Source organism: Chamaea fasciata, unplaced genomic scaffold, assembly GCF_029207755.1.
Source record: "Chamaea fasciata isolate MVZ Bird 193981 ecotype frontalis unplaced genomic scaffold, bChaFas1.0.hap1 SCAF_3, whole genome shotgun sequence".
Lineage (NCBI taxonomy): Eukaryota > Metazoa > Chordata > Aves > Passeriformes > Sylviidae > Chamaea > Chamaea fasciata.
In genome coordinates, this window is record NW_027094088.1 from 20,468,559 (window position 1) to 20,485,435 (window position 16,877).

Sequence of the window (16,877 nt, forward strand, 5' to 3'; positions counted from 1 at the left end):
GATAGCCTGCCTAGTAGTAGTGCATAACAGTTAATAGGGTATTTTCTGAATAAAACACATGCAAAAATTAAGGTCATCGGTGCAATTTTTAAAATATGCTTTTGATTTTTTGCCTGTCAGTTACAGGTTTTGTTTGTTTGTTTGTGTCAGTGCATTGCAGTGACATGTATTGGGTACAGTGGACAACTGTGCCACTGAGGGCTGGCACCTTTTCAGATGTCTGGTGTTGTTGGCTCAAAGGTGTGAGGTGTTTGAATATAATTCCTCATTTTTGTTCCTAAAAGAGTACCTGATGTAAAGAATAATAATTTCTCAGTTTGAAAAGATTTAAATTATGTTGCCTCTAAGTGCTTCACCTTTTAAATTCAGAAGAGTTATGCTATAGTCTGTCAAAACATAGGATCTGTATGCTGGAGAGACTGTGCATGTCTAAGGATACATTTAATTAAACCAGCATTAGTGCATCTATACAGACTTATTAAAACACTTAGTTTGTCTCAATAATATTGATTAAATACCAGTAGTTTGTTTAATCTAAGTGTATTTTTGCTATTACTACATTACTTCCAAGTAATCAGGGTAATAGTCATCATCAGTGAAATATCACGTTAGTTATGAAGTAATGCCATAAGAATTGATTTAGGCTTGGCAGGAAAAGAGGGCTTTCTGTCATACAGTGCCAAAGCCTGATTTGGACTATTAGAATGAGAGTTTTACACATAATTTCTGTTCGTATAAACAGGGTGTGTTTTATAGGCTTGTAGGTTATTCCGTACTCTGAGTATCCATTATATCAAGGAACACCTCAGACAGTTAATTATGCAAAACATCATGTAAGTAATTACACAGTATTATTATGCATTTAACAGTTTCTTTGATTTGCCAGTTGCTCACTTACAGTATTTAGAGCTATAAACAAGAGATGCTCACCCTCAGTTGAAATAGATCCAAGGAAATGAGCTAAAGATAAATGACACTAGTATGCATTGTTGCATCAGATGTAATCCTTAAATGTAGGAGCTGTCAACAGTGATAATTTGCAACACATTGGGGTATCTCAGGATCATTTCCTTCTTGTTAACAAAGTTTATCAACCAGGAAGCATGAGGAATCAACTTGAAATAGAACAGGAAGCAATAATGAATATTTATATATGGTGGGTGAGGAGGTTTAAATAATTCTCCCTCATTTTGGAGGGTCTGTAGTAGTTGCAAGGCAGCCACTTGAAAATTTTGTTTTTTTAAAAGAGCACAGAAAACAAAGTGTGGCCTCTCAGATGAGGTGCAGATCTGAAGAGTCGGAGATAATGGTTTCTTTGGCTTGTTTTGTTGAGCTAAAAATGAGCACGCAGTAGTGCAATCTTCCACTCCCTCGTGTGCAGGAAGTGCTTCAGCAGAGCCTGGGTAGATGGCATACGGAGCAATAGCAACTGTTTGGGAAGCTGGATCCTCTGTCAGCAGTCATCAGCTAACTCTGGCCACTGCTGGTAACAACATGATGGCTTCAAGCATTGCTCCTTCTCTTCCGCCTGCTACTGGCTTTGACAGCTGCTCTGGAAGGAGTCACTGGCTTGCTTTGCTTTTCCTTATCAAGGTGAAGTGGGGAAGTTTCGAGAAAGCCTAGAAGAAATTGCAAAAAGTAATGAAACCCTCAGCATTTTTTAATGACTCCCCGCCCCCCTCAAAAAAGCCCCCACCAAACCACCACAGATGTTCTGTTTTGCACTGGGCACTCCTTACTATGTGGTTGTACGTGTGTGTTGATTATTAAAGACCTTGAGCCTAATAACAGTTTTGTTTGTGCATGCATAGGACTAGATTAGCAATACTTTGCAATTAATGATCTCATCCACTAGGTTAACCAAGCAGGCCTTACCATATTTCTTATTAAAAGAAGAAATCCTTTCTTTTCCTTCCTCCAACTAAGCCAGTGCACCTTAATGCAATGATGATATGTTAGACCCAGCAGTTGTCAAAGCATCGTATTACTGTGATGCCATAATGACACCCTGTCTCTGTAAAGTAGTCATGTTTTCTCAAATCACACGTTGCACCGTTGATTTCTGACATGACACTTCATTCAGTCACTTTCCTTTTCTTTGGCGTCTCCATTCTCTGACAATAGCAGCTGGTGCCCATTTTCCTACTAAGTGATTCACATTTTACCACTTTACTAGAGTGCAATTAGCTGAAGCAGAAAAAAAAATGCTCAGTGTAAAGCAGCTCAGCTGAAATTGTTACTCAGCTCTTTAACAGGAACTGGTGAATGTCTTGAGGTGTTGTCGTGGGTGTTGGTGCGAGAAGCAACGTTTTGGTTTCTTTGCACACAAATGTTTGGTTTTCTTTTTTTTTTGTTACAGTCAGGGAAACCGAGTATGGGAATTGACTGGAATATGCCGACTCTTTTTTGTCTACTGATTTTAGTATAGACCTGTAAAATGATACTGAAAGTAAGCACAGTATTTAGAAAGAAACGTGGTATTTATAATCAAAATGAGGATCTGGCTTCCGTTCCTGACTGCTACAGGCTTACTGTGTCACTTAGACGAAGTGATTCTTTAATGCGTTGGCTTTCACAGTTAAAAGTCTAAGGGTTGCAAGACCTTCTTGGTAGACATCCATGTGAGAGGAAGGTATTGGAGGAGAATCGGATGATACTGTTAGCGTGAAAAGTACCTTGGTGTGCATAATAACACCTCCCTTGCTGATGCTCCCATGTAGTAGCTGTCATTACAAATGTCAATTGCTATCAACCTATTCTGATATTTATGGAAATAGGGCAATTCTCTCCCCAAGAAAAAATACTTTACGTGCAGGTAAAAGTGGACTTCAGTGTTGGTCTGCAGTAAAAGTAGTCACTTTAATTATTGTAGCTAATTATTACTGCCACTGATACCACTAGCTGCTCTGAAATAGCAAATACCGCTGTAAGCAGAGCTTTTCCTTCTTGAGAAACAAACGTGAAATATGTTCACAGATTGTGAGGCATTGGCATGTTGTTTTGACCTCCTTTGGGTGTTGATAATAAGGGAGATGAGGGAAAAGTAACTTTGTGAACCAGTGATATATATAGATGGAATATAAAGAGCTCCCATAACTGGAATGAGGCTTTCTTTCTTAAGGCTATATACCGTAATCAGATGCAGTTAATTTTTGCATTCCACTTGTATATTGATACTGATTTAGCCAGTGTCAGCACTGTCAATATCATTAGTAATGTGGCAGGTAGATGGAAATATGAATGTGATTGCATTAATAAATTCTTAATATATTCACCCTTTCATAAGCACATAGCATTACAATTTATCCGCTATTGTTTAAGACAGTTTTAAAGCAGAAGTTGCCTATTGCAGTGCTCTGTCATTGTATCTTTCTGCCAGCAGATCCTTCAGGTTTTTCTTAAATGAAGAAGTTTTGAAGTATATTTAGTGTAGACATTAAGAGTTAATGCTGTATATTGCATATTAGTCATTGCTTGCAGCACCCTATGTATTTTTTCTTGTATGTGGCCATGGAAATGCTTCTAGAGCCTGTTGTTTTTTCTGAAGCTACTGAAAGTTTACCTGAGATTTCCCACTTTTTAGAAAATATACTTCACCCCACCACATATGGAGCTGCCATTTATTTGACTTAAAATCTAGCAAAGAAAAAAAACAACCCCACCAAGGCTTTAAAATAAATACTGTACGTTTTTATATGACACATGTTATTTCTATTCATAAACCTTAACTAAATTTAGATTTTTATTAATCCAATGTGACCTAAAAATTTTGCATTAACAGCACAATGTGGAATTGGGCTTATTCTCTTTGAATGCAGATAAAGCCATCATCTTGAAAATAGCTCTTTCTGACAAAAAGGTGTTCTTTTGAAATAAAGTCTTATTCACTACATTCCTCTTAGAGTTAATGTGAATTTTAGTGCCTCTAATTTTAGATTGAAGTGAGGTCTAGAATAAAACCCACCGGCTGACAATTGAATTTATAGATAGTTGTGAATATTTCAGGCTTGAATAATAGAGCTGTAGAATTTCAGACACAGAGAGGAAGAGAGAATTAAACTCCAACTGTAGTTTTACACTATAATGCAATGGTGTCTAGGAATTCTTCAGTGTAACGAGCTAAGTAGTAATTAGGAGGGAACTGAGGGAGGGATTTTACAGAGATCTAGCTTAGGCATTATTCCAAATGTTCAGCATGATAATTTGATGGTGGTCACACCTGCCATCCGTTTTAGACGGCTCTTGAATTACTTTTGTTCAGAAGTGGTGCAGTAAGGAAGGAGTGAAAGCCGTAGGTGTCTATTGCCCACCCACAGCCAGTACCCAGCCTTGTCTCTGTTTCACCTTCTGGGGATTGAGAAAGTTTTTGTTCTCAGAGTCAGGCGCTGTTGTTTTCACTTTTCCCTGGAATAGTTAATGTTTTAACCATGTTTACGCTTTGCCAGTGTGCACCAGTCCGGTCTGTACTGTTGAAGCTGGAGCCAAAAGCAGCTCTTTCTTGGTTAGTACCAGAACCTGCTACTTTAGAGGCAGCAGCAGCTTTAGAATAGGCAGCCTGGTGATCAGATTTTAATGCTTGTTAGAGCTGAGATGGTATTTTGGTTCTGACTGCTTGGAGTGGGAGATAGCCACTTCTGTACTGGCCAAAACAACATGGAGTTGACCAGCTAATTAATTGCAAATTTTTTTTTTTTTTTTTTTTAATCAGGAACAGGAAGGGTGATATTTGGGCTCATTATTGCACAAAGTAGATTTTAAAAATCAGCAATGGAAGTTTCATACAAGAATGTGCCATCAAGCTGGTTATGACAGACTATAGGCAGTGCCTCCTAGTGCTGTATTTTGAGACTTTACATGTGGAGTCTTGGCAGAAGGGAGGTGAAAAAAGAACCAAGTGCCTGTTTAGTCAATAAAAGGATCTTAGTGTGTAGAAAAATAATATAAAAAATTAGTTGGTAAAATGTGAAAGTTAATTGATAATTTTAATCATAGCTGTATAAAATTCACTTTGAATGCTAAGGGAGAGAGAGACAGAGAGACACCATGTTTTAGTACCTTAATAACTTCTAACTCTAGCCTGAGATCGTAATGTATGTGAGAGCGGTCCGGTAATTATAAGGTAATAAGTGGAGTGGTGGTGTAAGTGCTCTAAATTAAAAGGAATCCGTAGAGCTGCTGTAAGTCAGTGCCGACCCGCTTTCTTTCAAACGTTGACTTGAGAAAAGTGCTTAGCCCAGAGTGCAAGTAGAAAGACAAGAGAGAGCTATCTATTAATTACAGCGCTCATTAACAGTGACGGCTACAAGGCAGCAGATGCAGAAGAAAAGGCACACGCTACTGCAGGCTGGCAAGGGGATTTCCCCCCCTCCAGTTCTTGAGGAAAGGACAACACAAGCAGGTGGTCCACTGTAATAAGATATTTTCACGGCTTTAACCTTCCCATTTCCTTGGTTTATTTGCTGACACCAGATAGCTTGCTCCTTCCACCTCCCCGAATAAGCCCTGATTTTAAGTTTAGATGGTAACATTTCTGTACATCAGTCTGGCTGTTTTCTAAATAGACACAGTGGTTGTTTTCAATAGAATTTTACCATAAAAATCACAAAAATTGAGAAGTCTAAATAAAATCCATGGCCACTGATTTTAGGGTGATTCTCATCTTAAACACTTAATCTTTAATGAAGGGTCAGGCTTTGATCTCCATTAGCCCCACTGGAAAGGAAGCCAAGTCCTTTGATTTTTGTCTTCTTTCCATTGGTGAATTTGATTCCAGATAGTAAAGTTGAAATTGATGAAAATTTTTTATTCCTAAATAAAAAGGAGTGGAAAAATGAAGACAAGATCTCAAATATTGCTTCAGAAAATTACGTCAGTCAAATTGTCTGGAGTTATATATTTGCTTTGAAACAACAAATCCATAGCTCCAGGTGGTCCTATGGGATAGTTGCTTTTCTGCAGTTAATGTTTCTAAAGAAATGTTCATACCTATCATCTGAACCTTGGCATCTTCTGAGAGTACTGTCAGGAAACTGCTGGATAGGCCATTTGCTACTGTGGTCTCATAATCACAGCTGGAGAAAACGAAGATAATGTCTGAATCAGAGCTTTCTAATTATTATTTTTGTCCTTTGTTCACCCCAAAATGTGTTAATAGTAAAAAACTTGGGGATGGAAATAGACAATAATTTCTTCCCCAGTCCTCCCTGTAGAAAGCACTAATTTGTTGGATCAGATATTGTGTGGTTTTATTTCAGATACTTAATTCTGAAACTGTGAGAATTGAGAAGACAAAATCTCACTTTCTGAAAGACAAAACTTTTATGTAAAATTTCCTCTAATACATTTTTTTAATCCAAGAATGGAACGCATAAAATGTCAGATCCTATAGAGCTGTAGATATATGGGATAGTGGTGTAGTTATTACTGGTTAGACTGAGGATAATGGCTGGAAAGTAATTGCAGCCACAGCTGATGAATCATTTCACTTAGATTTTGTGAAAATGGAGTTCAGCTGCAATTATTTGTTGGAGTACCCCGTTGATGTGCTACTTCTTTACTGAATAGCTGTATCTGTAATAAAGCAATATTAATGAAGAAAAAAAGAGATTGCAAGGGACCTGCTCTTCAGTTCTTGGATCAGATCAATAGATGATGGATACGTGTTTTAGTTAAGTGTCTTGACAAATATTAATTACAGAGGAGAACATTTATGTGATCAAACTTGAAAAGATTTGTTTCTGATAATGGTGGACTTTACAGACAGAAAGTATAGATGGAAAAACGAAGACATGTAATAGCCAAGCCATCTAATAGGAATTTTAAAATTTTTTGACTTGCTTGATGACAAGTTCAGAATTTAGAGTTGATGTGAAGTTGACATGTAGCCTTAGAGGGCGGGTGGAGGGGGCAACAGAAGGATTTGGTCTCTTTAAAGTTTTTGTTTACTGCCTGTCTGGAGCTTTGACAAAGCTCTGTCATGCCCTTATGCTGATTACCTTCATGTAGAACAAGAAGTATTGACTAATGAATGAATGATGTGCAGTCCCTAACCCTTCCAGAGCAGCCTTAAAGAGCACTGTCTTTAATACACACATTCTTCTTTCTCTCTCTCCCCACTGCAGGCTTCTCTGCAGAATGTCAAGCAAAGATCGACACATTGATTCCAGCTGTTCGTCGTACATCAAGACGGAACCGTCGAGCCCCGCCTCCCTGACGGACAGCATCAACCACCACAGCCCCGGTGGCTCCTCCGACGCCAGCGGGAGCTACAGTTCCACCATGAATGGACATCAGAACGGGCTGGACTCGCCTCCCCTCTACCCCTCGGCCGCAGGGCTCGGGGGCAACGGGCCGGTCAGGAAACGGTACGACGACTGCTCCAGCACCATCGCTGAAGACTCACAGACCAAGTGCGAATATATGCTGAACTCCATGCCCAAAAGACTCTGTTTGGTGTGCGGTGACATTGCGTCAGGGTACCACTATGGAGTGGCCTCCTGCGAGGCCTGCAAGGCTTTCTTCAAGAGGACGATTCAAGGTTGGTTTTTTCTTAAGCTTCCTTTCTTTTGCTCAGAATGAAAATGTTCAGTCTTTGGCTGAGGCCTGTTTGGGCTTCAGACGGTGCCTTTTTGTTCTTCTTACTGCTTGGTCCTACAGTTGTTGCTCATAAGGAAGCCCCTTTGGGCTTCTTTGGGAGTCCTGTCTGTCATGTTTAGCCCAATGCCATGTTTGTTTTGTTTCCAAAAAACAGAAAAACACTGGAGCTAATCAGTGGATGTTCAGATTGGTTTTCTGTGAATTTCTCTGGATTCCCATAAATGATTGTTGTGAAGAAATGGAGCATTTTCTGGAGGTTGTCATGGACGCCTCTTGAACACGCCTTGTGGCTGGCACACAGGGTCGTGCTTGTGTGTTGCTCCTAGATACACACCACTACTGTACTTCAATTATTACAGAAATCCAGTTTCTGTTTGTTAAATAACCTGTGCATGTACAATTGGAGCAAAAATGCAGTAGTGCAGTGCTTTGTGCATATCAGTGTATTGATAACTGGTCTTTCCCCCACTGTATACAGTAACCTTAAATGGGTTTGTCAAATAACTGTAAGATCATGTTCTAAGGAGAGTAAGTTGGCAGCTTTTGGTCTCTGCTAAGTATTTTTTTTTTTTACTAATCTGCTCTTGATACCTATTACAAATATGCCACATATTTTGGCATAAATTAGTACAAATGGGAAAATCTGCATGACTGCTTCTTCTAGCTTCAGAACCTATGGAGACAAAATAACCTTCTACTTTGATTTAGATATCATCCTTTCAAGTAAAATTGAAGGTGCTTTATTTAAAGAACATGAGGCCAAGCTTGGCCTGTGCAGGAATATAGTGTCACATTAAATTAAACTCAGACTTCAGAGACTAAAATTAGGTTGCTAAGTCCAAATTTAAGCTCCTCAATAAAACCTACTTGATTTTCATACGTGTTGAGCACCTGAAATTCTCAGGAAAGGCAATGCAATCTGGTGATATACTTTTCTTTTTAAGACTGAACATAAAGTGAGTTTCAGTTTGTAATTTCACAGAACCCCAAATTCAAAACATTTGGTCAAGATTTCTTAAGTATAGTGCTTCCATATTTATGTAAAATTAATAAGGAAAAATAGTGAATGTTAATTTGATTAATCTATTGCTGAGGCAGTGGCCATTTTATTCTTCTCTCTTCCATTTTGCTGCTAGGGAGATTTGGGCCTTTTACCAGCATGAAGTACCCATTTTATGAGGGCCATACAGCCACTAAAAAGAAACTTTAGACTTCTGTTGTTCTGATGGAGCTGAATGTTACACTGTTGACAACCAGTAAAAAAAGATCTTCAGCGGTGGCCTGCGTTTATATGTAAAATGATCACACATACAGAAACAGTATGCTCATTTCAAGTCTCTGTTTTGGAAAGAGATAAAAAAATAAAATAAAGAAGAGGTGGTGATTTCACTTGACCTTCAAGAGCATTTTCAGAAAAGCTCAAAACATGTTTCCATTGAAGCAATTTGTATTTCGTGGTTGCTAAACTTCAAGCACCAATTTCAACTTAGCAACTCTGCTTTTATAAATGGTGTTTAATTGCTGTGTAATAGCTGTCCTACAGGACTGAATTGATGCACGATTATTTTAGTTGCATTTTGAGCACCAAAAAAAAAAAAGCTACAGAAACAAAAACTGATTGAAGTGTTGACTTCTGGCAGTAATAGGTAACCTGCAATTTTACACCACACCACAGACAGCAAGTTTCTGGGCATGGGAGCACAAGGCAGAGACGTCATTCTCCAGATTAGCAACCTGGACTTGGCCACGCGGCTCAAGTTAGAACTGGCAGCTGTGCAAAAAGTCTCAGTGCGGTTAGAGCACGAGCTGCATCAGCAGGTGACAGTGCTGTGAAGACAAAAAAAATGCAGTAGGGCAAAACCAAGCATTTAAAAGAAAAGCCATAATCAAGAAACTAAGAATAGGAAGTATGTTACCCATCATAATGTCATGGCAGCATCTTCAGCAATGGTCCTGATTAAACTGGCACAAATATTGAGAGTTTTCAGGTACCATCCAAAATAACGGAAGCTATTTGATTTGGGTGAATCAAACCATGGTTTGTGGTAGGTGGCAAAAACTGTAAGAGAAAGGTGCTTCCTCGTGGTTTGAATGGGAAAATTCTGCCTTTAGGCTTGCATGAAGAATAATTCCCCTCAGGTTTTTTGTTCTAATTGGTAGAATTTAGTTCCAGTGCTCTGGAGGTCATTCTTCCCTGCACCATTTCACTTCCTTGTTCCTGTCATGTTCCTTCCCTCTCTCTGCTTGTTTGTAGAATGAGTTTGCTGCTGCATAACTGCAAATAAGAAAAGAGGAAAACAGAAATAAATGCAACAGACTTTGAAATACAGAATAGAAAATCAGGGTGCCTGAAGAGTCAAATATTGGAACTGTACATATGTAAGGATAACATATTTCAGCTCAAAGAATTGCTTATTTTAAATGCTAATAACTTAATTGTGACCAGTACTTCATTATGGATTCAGTGAAAAAGAACATTACTTCCCAAACCTTTGTTGGTCATTCATCAGTTTACTAAATTAGCCCAGACTTGTAGATCCTCAGTGCTATTCCTGTTGAAATTATGGGCACAACTGCCCTGACTTCAGGGAGGGGAAGGCTGGGCTGATAAAGTCAGATTATGAAGCACATCCTGTGTTCATGTAAGGCCTGATGTCCTTTCCACTGTGTCAATGGGAGTCTTTCCATTCCAGAGGTGTCTCTTGAGGTCTCAGTAGGTGGAGGCCACAGGCAGCTGCTCAGAGAGCCGGCACAGTTATTTGTGCACCTCCAGCATCTCACACAAGACAGAGGCATCACAGCACACCTTGTAGCTCCTACACAAGGCAAATATTGCTCTAAAAGTAGAGTATACACCTGTTTTTAAGGGTCATGGAGATTATCATTCCCTTTCAGATTTAGCAGTTTAGTCTAAAATACATGCATTTCTGCCTCCTGGAATCAATTCATGCTCATTTTCTTAAATGTTAAGAAATTAAATGAACCCTGCTTTGAAGTATAAGAAGGTGTAATTTTGTCTTTTTAAAATATGTATTTTTAACATAGCCCAAAAATACATTTGCAGTTTTGGTAAAGTGTGCATAATTATGATAAAAATCAATAATATTAGAAAAAATTAGAAACAAGCAATTTCCTGGCTAAAAAAAATGAAAGAGAACAAACCCACCAAAAAAGAGCTCAATATATAGAATTGATGTCTTCTTAGGTCATAGTAGAATGCAGTAATGTTCTGCCCCTTTTGTGAGATATAAGGTATGGAAGAACTGGATGTTCTCTCTGCTCAGCCTAGTACTCACTCAGCTGCAGCTCTCAGTTTGCTTCTGGGATAATTTACATGGTGGCTGATTGCAAGTGTCTCACAGAAATACACACACAGCCAAATCTTCCTAAAATTGGCTTAACATCAGGGATGGTAGAAAATAGCAACATCTAAAAATAGTTACAGGTCCATTGATTTTTAGGGTCTCTTCACAGTTTTTGCTGTGCACTGTATTATCTTGAAAACTCTGAGCTTTCATTAAAAGAAAGAGAGGGAAAGAAAAGAATTTTCAGTTGTCAGCTGGCTACAAAGTCTTGTGTTTGACACAGAGGTCTTGTACTTGCTAGATATTCTGTAGTGAATATTTAGTGTAAATATATTTTTCATAATTTTTATTTGGTCAGTTATCATAAGGACTAGTAAGTACACATTTTCATTAATAATATGTAATTACTCAGTGCTCATAACTTAAACATTTCAGTAGGTGGATTGAAATGATATTCTTGCTTTCAGGACAGGCTAAGATGATAGGACTTGCAGGTTATTATCCTGTTTTTTGTTAGCATTTATCTCGCTAAAACAATGGCACACATTTAGAAAACTTTCATTCTCCCTCCTTCCAATTGTTCAGACTGTTGTCTTTGGACTCGTTAACTAGCCTGAAAAGACCGTGTGTAAAGCCTGCACGTTCCTCGTACAGTTTCTTGCCAAAGTCTCAGATCTTACTTATCATTTCCTTGGATGCTGTTTGAATTTTTCCCCACAAAAGCTAAATATTTTGCATTCAGTAGTCTTTGTTCTTGAATTTTCATTTTTTGGGGTTTTTTTTTTTGTTTATATGTTTATTTTTGGAAGAAAAACTGTTGGGTGAACAGTAGTGAGGCATCAGTCTTCTGTGTATACACAGGGTGAATAAAGCAGTAGTAAGAAAGGAGCCCTGCTGTCAGAGCCTCACTGTCTCATCATTCTAAGAGCTTCATCCCTGAGGGTTGCTGCCTGTCCATGTCTCCTAACACAAACAGGAAATACTCTAGCCTTGAAATGCTGTTGTCTTCTGCCATCTCATTTTGTGCTGCTCAGCTTAGAGCCTTTAGCTCTGCAGTTCTGCAGGGATGTTGCTGTTGTCTTCAAAGCCTGCCCAAACTGCTTTGTACTTAGTTTGTCTTTTTGGTTACTCAGAGTTGTTTTTAATCCCTCTAGTGTTCAGGTTTTTCAGTCCTCTTTAGAGTGTTGACCCATTGTTGAGCCAGTTTGATCTGTATATGTACAAACACTTTACAATAAATACATTTCTATTTTTCAATCAGGAAGTTTTAATGAAGAAAGATAGAACTATCTACGTACATTCAGATAAGGCAACATAAAGTTTGATTCGAAGTTGCACGTGACTGTAGTGGCTTCTAAAGGGTATTTTGCATTTCTGAAAGCTGTCTCTGGTAATACATTTCTGAGGAGGAAATGAAAGCAAATTAAACAAGATTTTATGGCTTTTCAGCATCTTTGCTGATAGCTAGGATTATTGTTGTTTTATAGAAGGATAAGGTGGAGGCTCACATCTTGGTACACTGGCCTGTGGACCTTGGCTCTGGTGCAAAGATGGCAGCCCTCCAGTGAGCCGAACACTAAATGTCACCTGAATCCATCATTACCTGATTAAATCATTCACCTTCCTTATATAAGTGAAAGTATGTGCATCAGCATTTCTTTCAAAGAATATTTTAAGCGAGCAGTGATAGATATCTTCCCTTTTCCCCAATTTCTCTGTGCCTGTGGGCCAGCCAGACTAGCAAGCGAGTATTTTTAATTCCTTCAAACACATCTTTTTATCCTGTCATAATGTCATTGCGTAGCTTTGGCAGCTAAATAAGATGAGACAATAAAATATAAACATGCTGAAATCTGAGAACCAGAGAGGAGTTTAAAAGTATACAGATTGTTCTGTCTTTGTTGCTATCTCTGCTTTCCATACAACCTTGAAAATTGTACGAAGCATTTAGATGATTTGGGAGTTAGAAGGAGGGTCCTGATTGGTGCCTGGCTGTTTTGAACCCATCAGAAGTCCTGCAAAAGAGATGTGCTTTACAAATAGTGCTTGTACAATAGTGTGTATCAATGCCATTGCAAGTAGGTCTGGATCTCCTTTTGTTACGAACATCTCTGAAAGCCTCCAGCCCACTTACAAAGCCCTGTCTCATTTGAAACCAGAGACATGTGAAGTTCCAGCTAGCAAGTGATTTGTGTTAATGTTTGTATTACTTTTTAATGACCTTTTTTTCTGGTGTGAAAATAATTTTGTTTGCAGCTTGTAGCCTGAGATATTCTGTGTGCTTATAAACAAACAATGACAGTCCTCCATGCTACTGTAGTAGAGTGTATCAAAATTGACCTAGATAAAATACCAGTAGGGGCCAAATGTAGATAGTTCAATCTTTCTGGTTTGAACAGCTCTTAAATGACTACCAGGTAGCAGGGGATCAGTTCCCTCTGTGCCTTCTAAGCATTGATTCTCTTTTAAGGTGACCTAAATGCCCTTCTTTTCTTGTGAAGAAGTGGAGTCCAGGGGGATTCAAAGGTAGTTAGGCCCTTACAGATTCAACTCCTCCTAATATCAGCCTGATACTGAAAATTATGGTGATTTTTTATAATGCTGAAGACCCATCTACCTAAAGTTAGAGGCTGCTACAAAACTGTCACGTAGTCAGACTAGCCAGCATCACCTTTACATTTTCGTTTTAAATCGCCATGTTGCTTTCTAAGAATAGAAAAATAATAATAAAAAAATTGCAAGTTCTAAAAATGTTTTAGTTCAGTAACACAGTACACTGATTTCTTCAAAGCAATTCAACATAGTGACTTCACTAAAAAATATACTTTTAAGCTGTTCATCATGTCCCTTTGTCAAACACCATGTTTAAAAACTAGCTGCTCCTCCTTAGTTAGTTGATCTAACAGAAAAGGCAATATAAGCAAGAGATGAAGTATAGTCCCTTCATACATGGTCCTGTCACCTTGAAAAGATACTTGAGATATTTGGGAACCAAATTTTTTAATGTTCCGTAGCTCTGTGTGTACGGTATTGTTTCTGAAATCACCTGGGTGAAAAGCTGTGAGTACAGTCAACTTTAGGCTTAATCATCTCCAGATGACCTGTAGCAGAATTCATAGGTTGATAATTCATAGAGCTTTCTTATAGTATCAGGTGGGTCTGTCTGAGGATTTGTCAGCCAAAACTGGATTCAGTAATGTTCAAATCTGACCTCATTCCAGCCCAGCTCCACTTTTGAAGCCTTATCAGTGAGGGTAGTTTTACATGTGAAAATATTTATTCAAACTTAAATTCAGCTAAGTTTTGACTGCAGAGTCTGGAAGAACTGAAACTTTAACCTGAGAGAAAATATTTTTACTTTCTCAGTTCAGCTTCATTAAGACTGTATAAACATCAAATAGATTTTTAAGTCTGGGACATTTTCTCTGTCCTTTTCACTTAGCTTGTTACTGTTGATTTCCAAGAGCACCTACCTCATTCTCTGTTACTCAGGAACTATTCTTTGCTGTTCTGGTTGGATTATGTATAAAGGTGTAACCTAACATAGTGAAATTCACTCTGTGTTAGCGTAGTTTCTCTTGTTTCTCTCTTTCTAAGAGTTCTCTTTTATTAAATCCCAGAAGATCTATGGCTGTAATCCTGGCTACTTTCCATTTTCGGAGTTTTGATGCATAGCAGTGCACAGACAAGCAGGTGTATTCCTTTGGGTCTGTCTCCCAGGAAAAGAGAGCATGAAGTGGTACCTGGGGTAAACCTCACTGCAGAAATACTTAAATCGAGTTAAGCAGTAGTCTCTATGAAGAATGAGAAGAACACTTAATTTTTGAGATACAAGCTTTTGAAAAAAGGTATTAAGTTACAGATTGTGAAAGAGAAACTTTGGGAGAAAAATGGAACATTTTTGAACTGATATGCAGCTTCATGAGCTGATTATAGCAAAAAATTATTACGTTGAAGAAATGTTGGTTCATTTGGTTTTTTTCTCTTTTTTCTTCTGAACCTACATTCCCACACAGTTGAAGTTTAGATACAGATATCTCCAATATTCCTCCTGCTGTTTTAAGTGGCTCATGGCTATTCTTTCCAAACACATTTTCACCCTGCACTTAAGTCTTCCTCATAGCTTTTACTTGTCCAGAGATTTTCTGAGCATACTTTAATAGCTTGTAGCAATCCTTTTGCATCTTTAGTGTTATAATGTCTTAATATTGTAGTATAAAAAGGGAAATAAAGCTTCTGCTAGAACTTGATGTCTGCAGCTTCTATTTTTGTCGATATTGCTGGAAGAGAGAGCCCTGTTCCATCCTGTTTCTGGAGCCACACCCTTGGTATCTGGGAGATTCTGAAGTTGTGGCTGTTGATGACAGTAACTTCTACCAAGGCAGGGGGCCCAGTGCTTTCAGTGACCTCTTCTTTGCCATGGTTCTTGCCTCTCCTTTAATGTCACCCTCAATTCTGTGCAAGAAACGGCCAAAACGGTTTTGAGAATCTTGGCTAAATCCATTCAGTTGCCTGACTTGTAAAACCATCGACTAAGTCCCTGTACCACAAAAATTGTTCTTTCTTCACTCCTCCTTCAATTAACATCCAAACCTCATCTGTGAGGTAAAAAGAAATGGTTCCTTGGTCCATTTACCCTTGAGCTATGTGTAAAGATGTGAGCAACTGAGGCATCCAAAACTGGAGAGCTGGGTGTACGGCGTAGGCTTTAGCAGCTCACCTGCTATCTCAGGATCAAATGGCATAATGTTTTCAGTGAGTCAGTTGCTCTTGATAAGCACAGTGGTTTAGAAGTATTTTCTCATCTTTCGGCTGAGACAATAAAATTTAACAAATCAGTAGAAAAAGGAATTGGTTTTAAATAAACATTCCTCAGTACATGAAGAAAGAAAAGGGGCTTAGGCTGGTATAAATCCCATTATATTATTCTAACACAGGGAAATGTGTTTGGGGAGTGAAGATTTGACATATATTTTTATTTTCAAGCGTCATACTAATTTATATTACTCAGCCCTTTAACTGCCAAACTGTAAAAGTCCATTACGCTACTGAAAGGAATATACAAATTATCCCCTGGCACTTTAGGCAGGAGTTTTACATATACACTGTTATTCTATCAGCCAGCTAGCTGCACGATTCTATTAAGGAGTAAGTGAGAAAATTATATTGCCTGCAAACTAATTGTACAAAAGACTCTGAAATAAGTAATCAGAGCCCAGTTCTTTCTGAAAACCAGCCAGGAGATATTATAAATTGCTCAATCGCTCTTGTCAGCCCAGTTTAAAGACTCAGAGCTGCCATGTTGATTTTGTTCACTGTATAACACAGCTTCCTCTCCAGCTGTTGACAGGACTGGGCAAACTCAGATTTTATTCTCCTAGCTGCTCAGTTTCAGCCTCTAGCATCTTGAAGTAAGCGAGGAATCGGTAGAGCTTCTTTCCTCTGAAATAAAAGGCAGATCTGAGTATCTTGAACAGAAATTCATATCTAGAAGTAAATAAGAAATTATGAGAGCTCTAATGACCTAGAATGTGCAGTAAATTCAGGTTTTTAACAAAAATAAATCCACTCATACTTGGGGTGCTAGGTGAAACGCATTTTAGTATGTTATAGATATCTACTGCATCTACATGTGAACTGGAGAGAAAATGTTAGTTCTTTGAACTCTTCCTGCAGTGTAGCCATGTTCTAAAATGCTGGAACACTTTACAGGGACCAGCTATGGTCATTGGTAAGATGTGGAACTTTGTTTCTGTTCCTGTAACTCTGCTGAGCTCATTGGAGGAATTCTTTGCCACATCTTCCAAGTTTTTCTGACACCAAAAATGAAGATTGTGGATCGCCTGTAAAATATAATTCATTAAAGAAAAGCAGTTTAAATTGAAAGGAGATCCCCCTGTTAGCTAAAGTACTGGAATCCAAGTGACTAGAATAATAGTTCCTTTTCGCATTTTTTAGGTGTCAAGAATTTGCAGG

General features: G+C 38.4%; 1 protein-coding gene across 22 annotated transcripts in view; it reads left to right on the forward strand.

The window, feature by feature from the left end:
• ESRRG (estrogen related receptor gamma) overlaps window positions 1-16,877 on the forward strand; it is a 394,158-nt gene that overhangs the window by 264,057 nt on the left and 113,224 nt on the right. For all 22 annotated transcript variants that reach the window (XM_066178267.1, XM_066178249.1, XM_066178265.1 and 19 more), the window contains one exon: window positions 7,122-7,537. In XM_066178267.1, coding sequence (XP_066034364.1) covers window positions 7,135-7,537 — 403 coding nt within the window. In that variant the 5' untranslated portion in view covers window positions 7,122-7,134. The remainder of the gene's footprint in view (window positions 1-7,121; window positions 7,538-16,877) is intronic.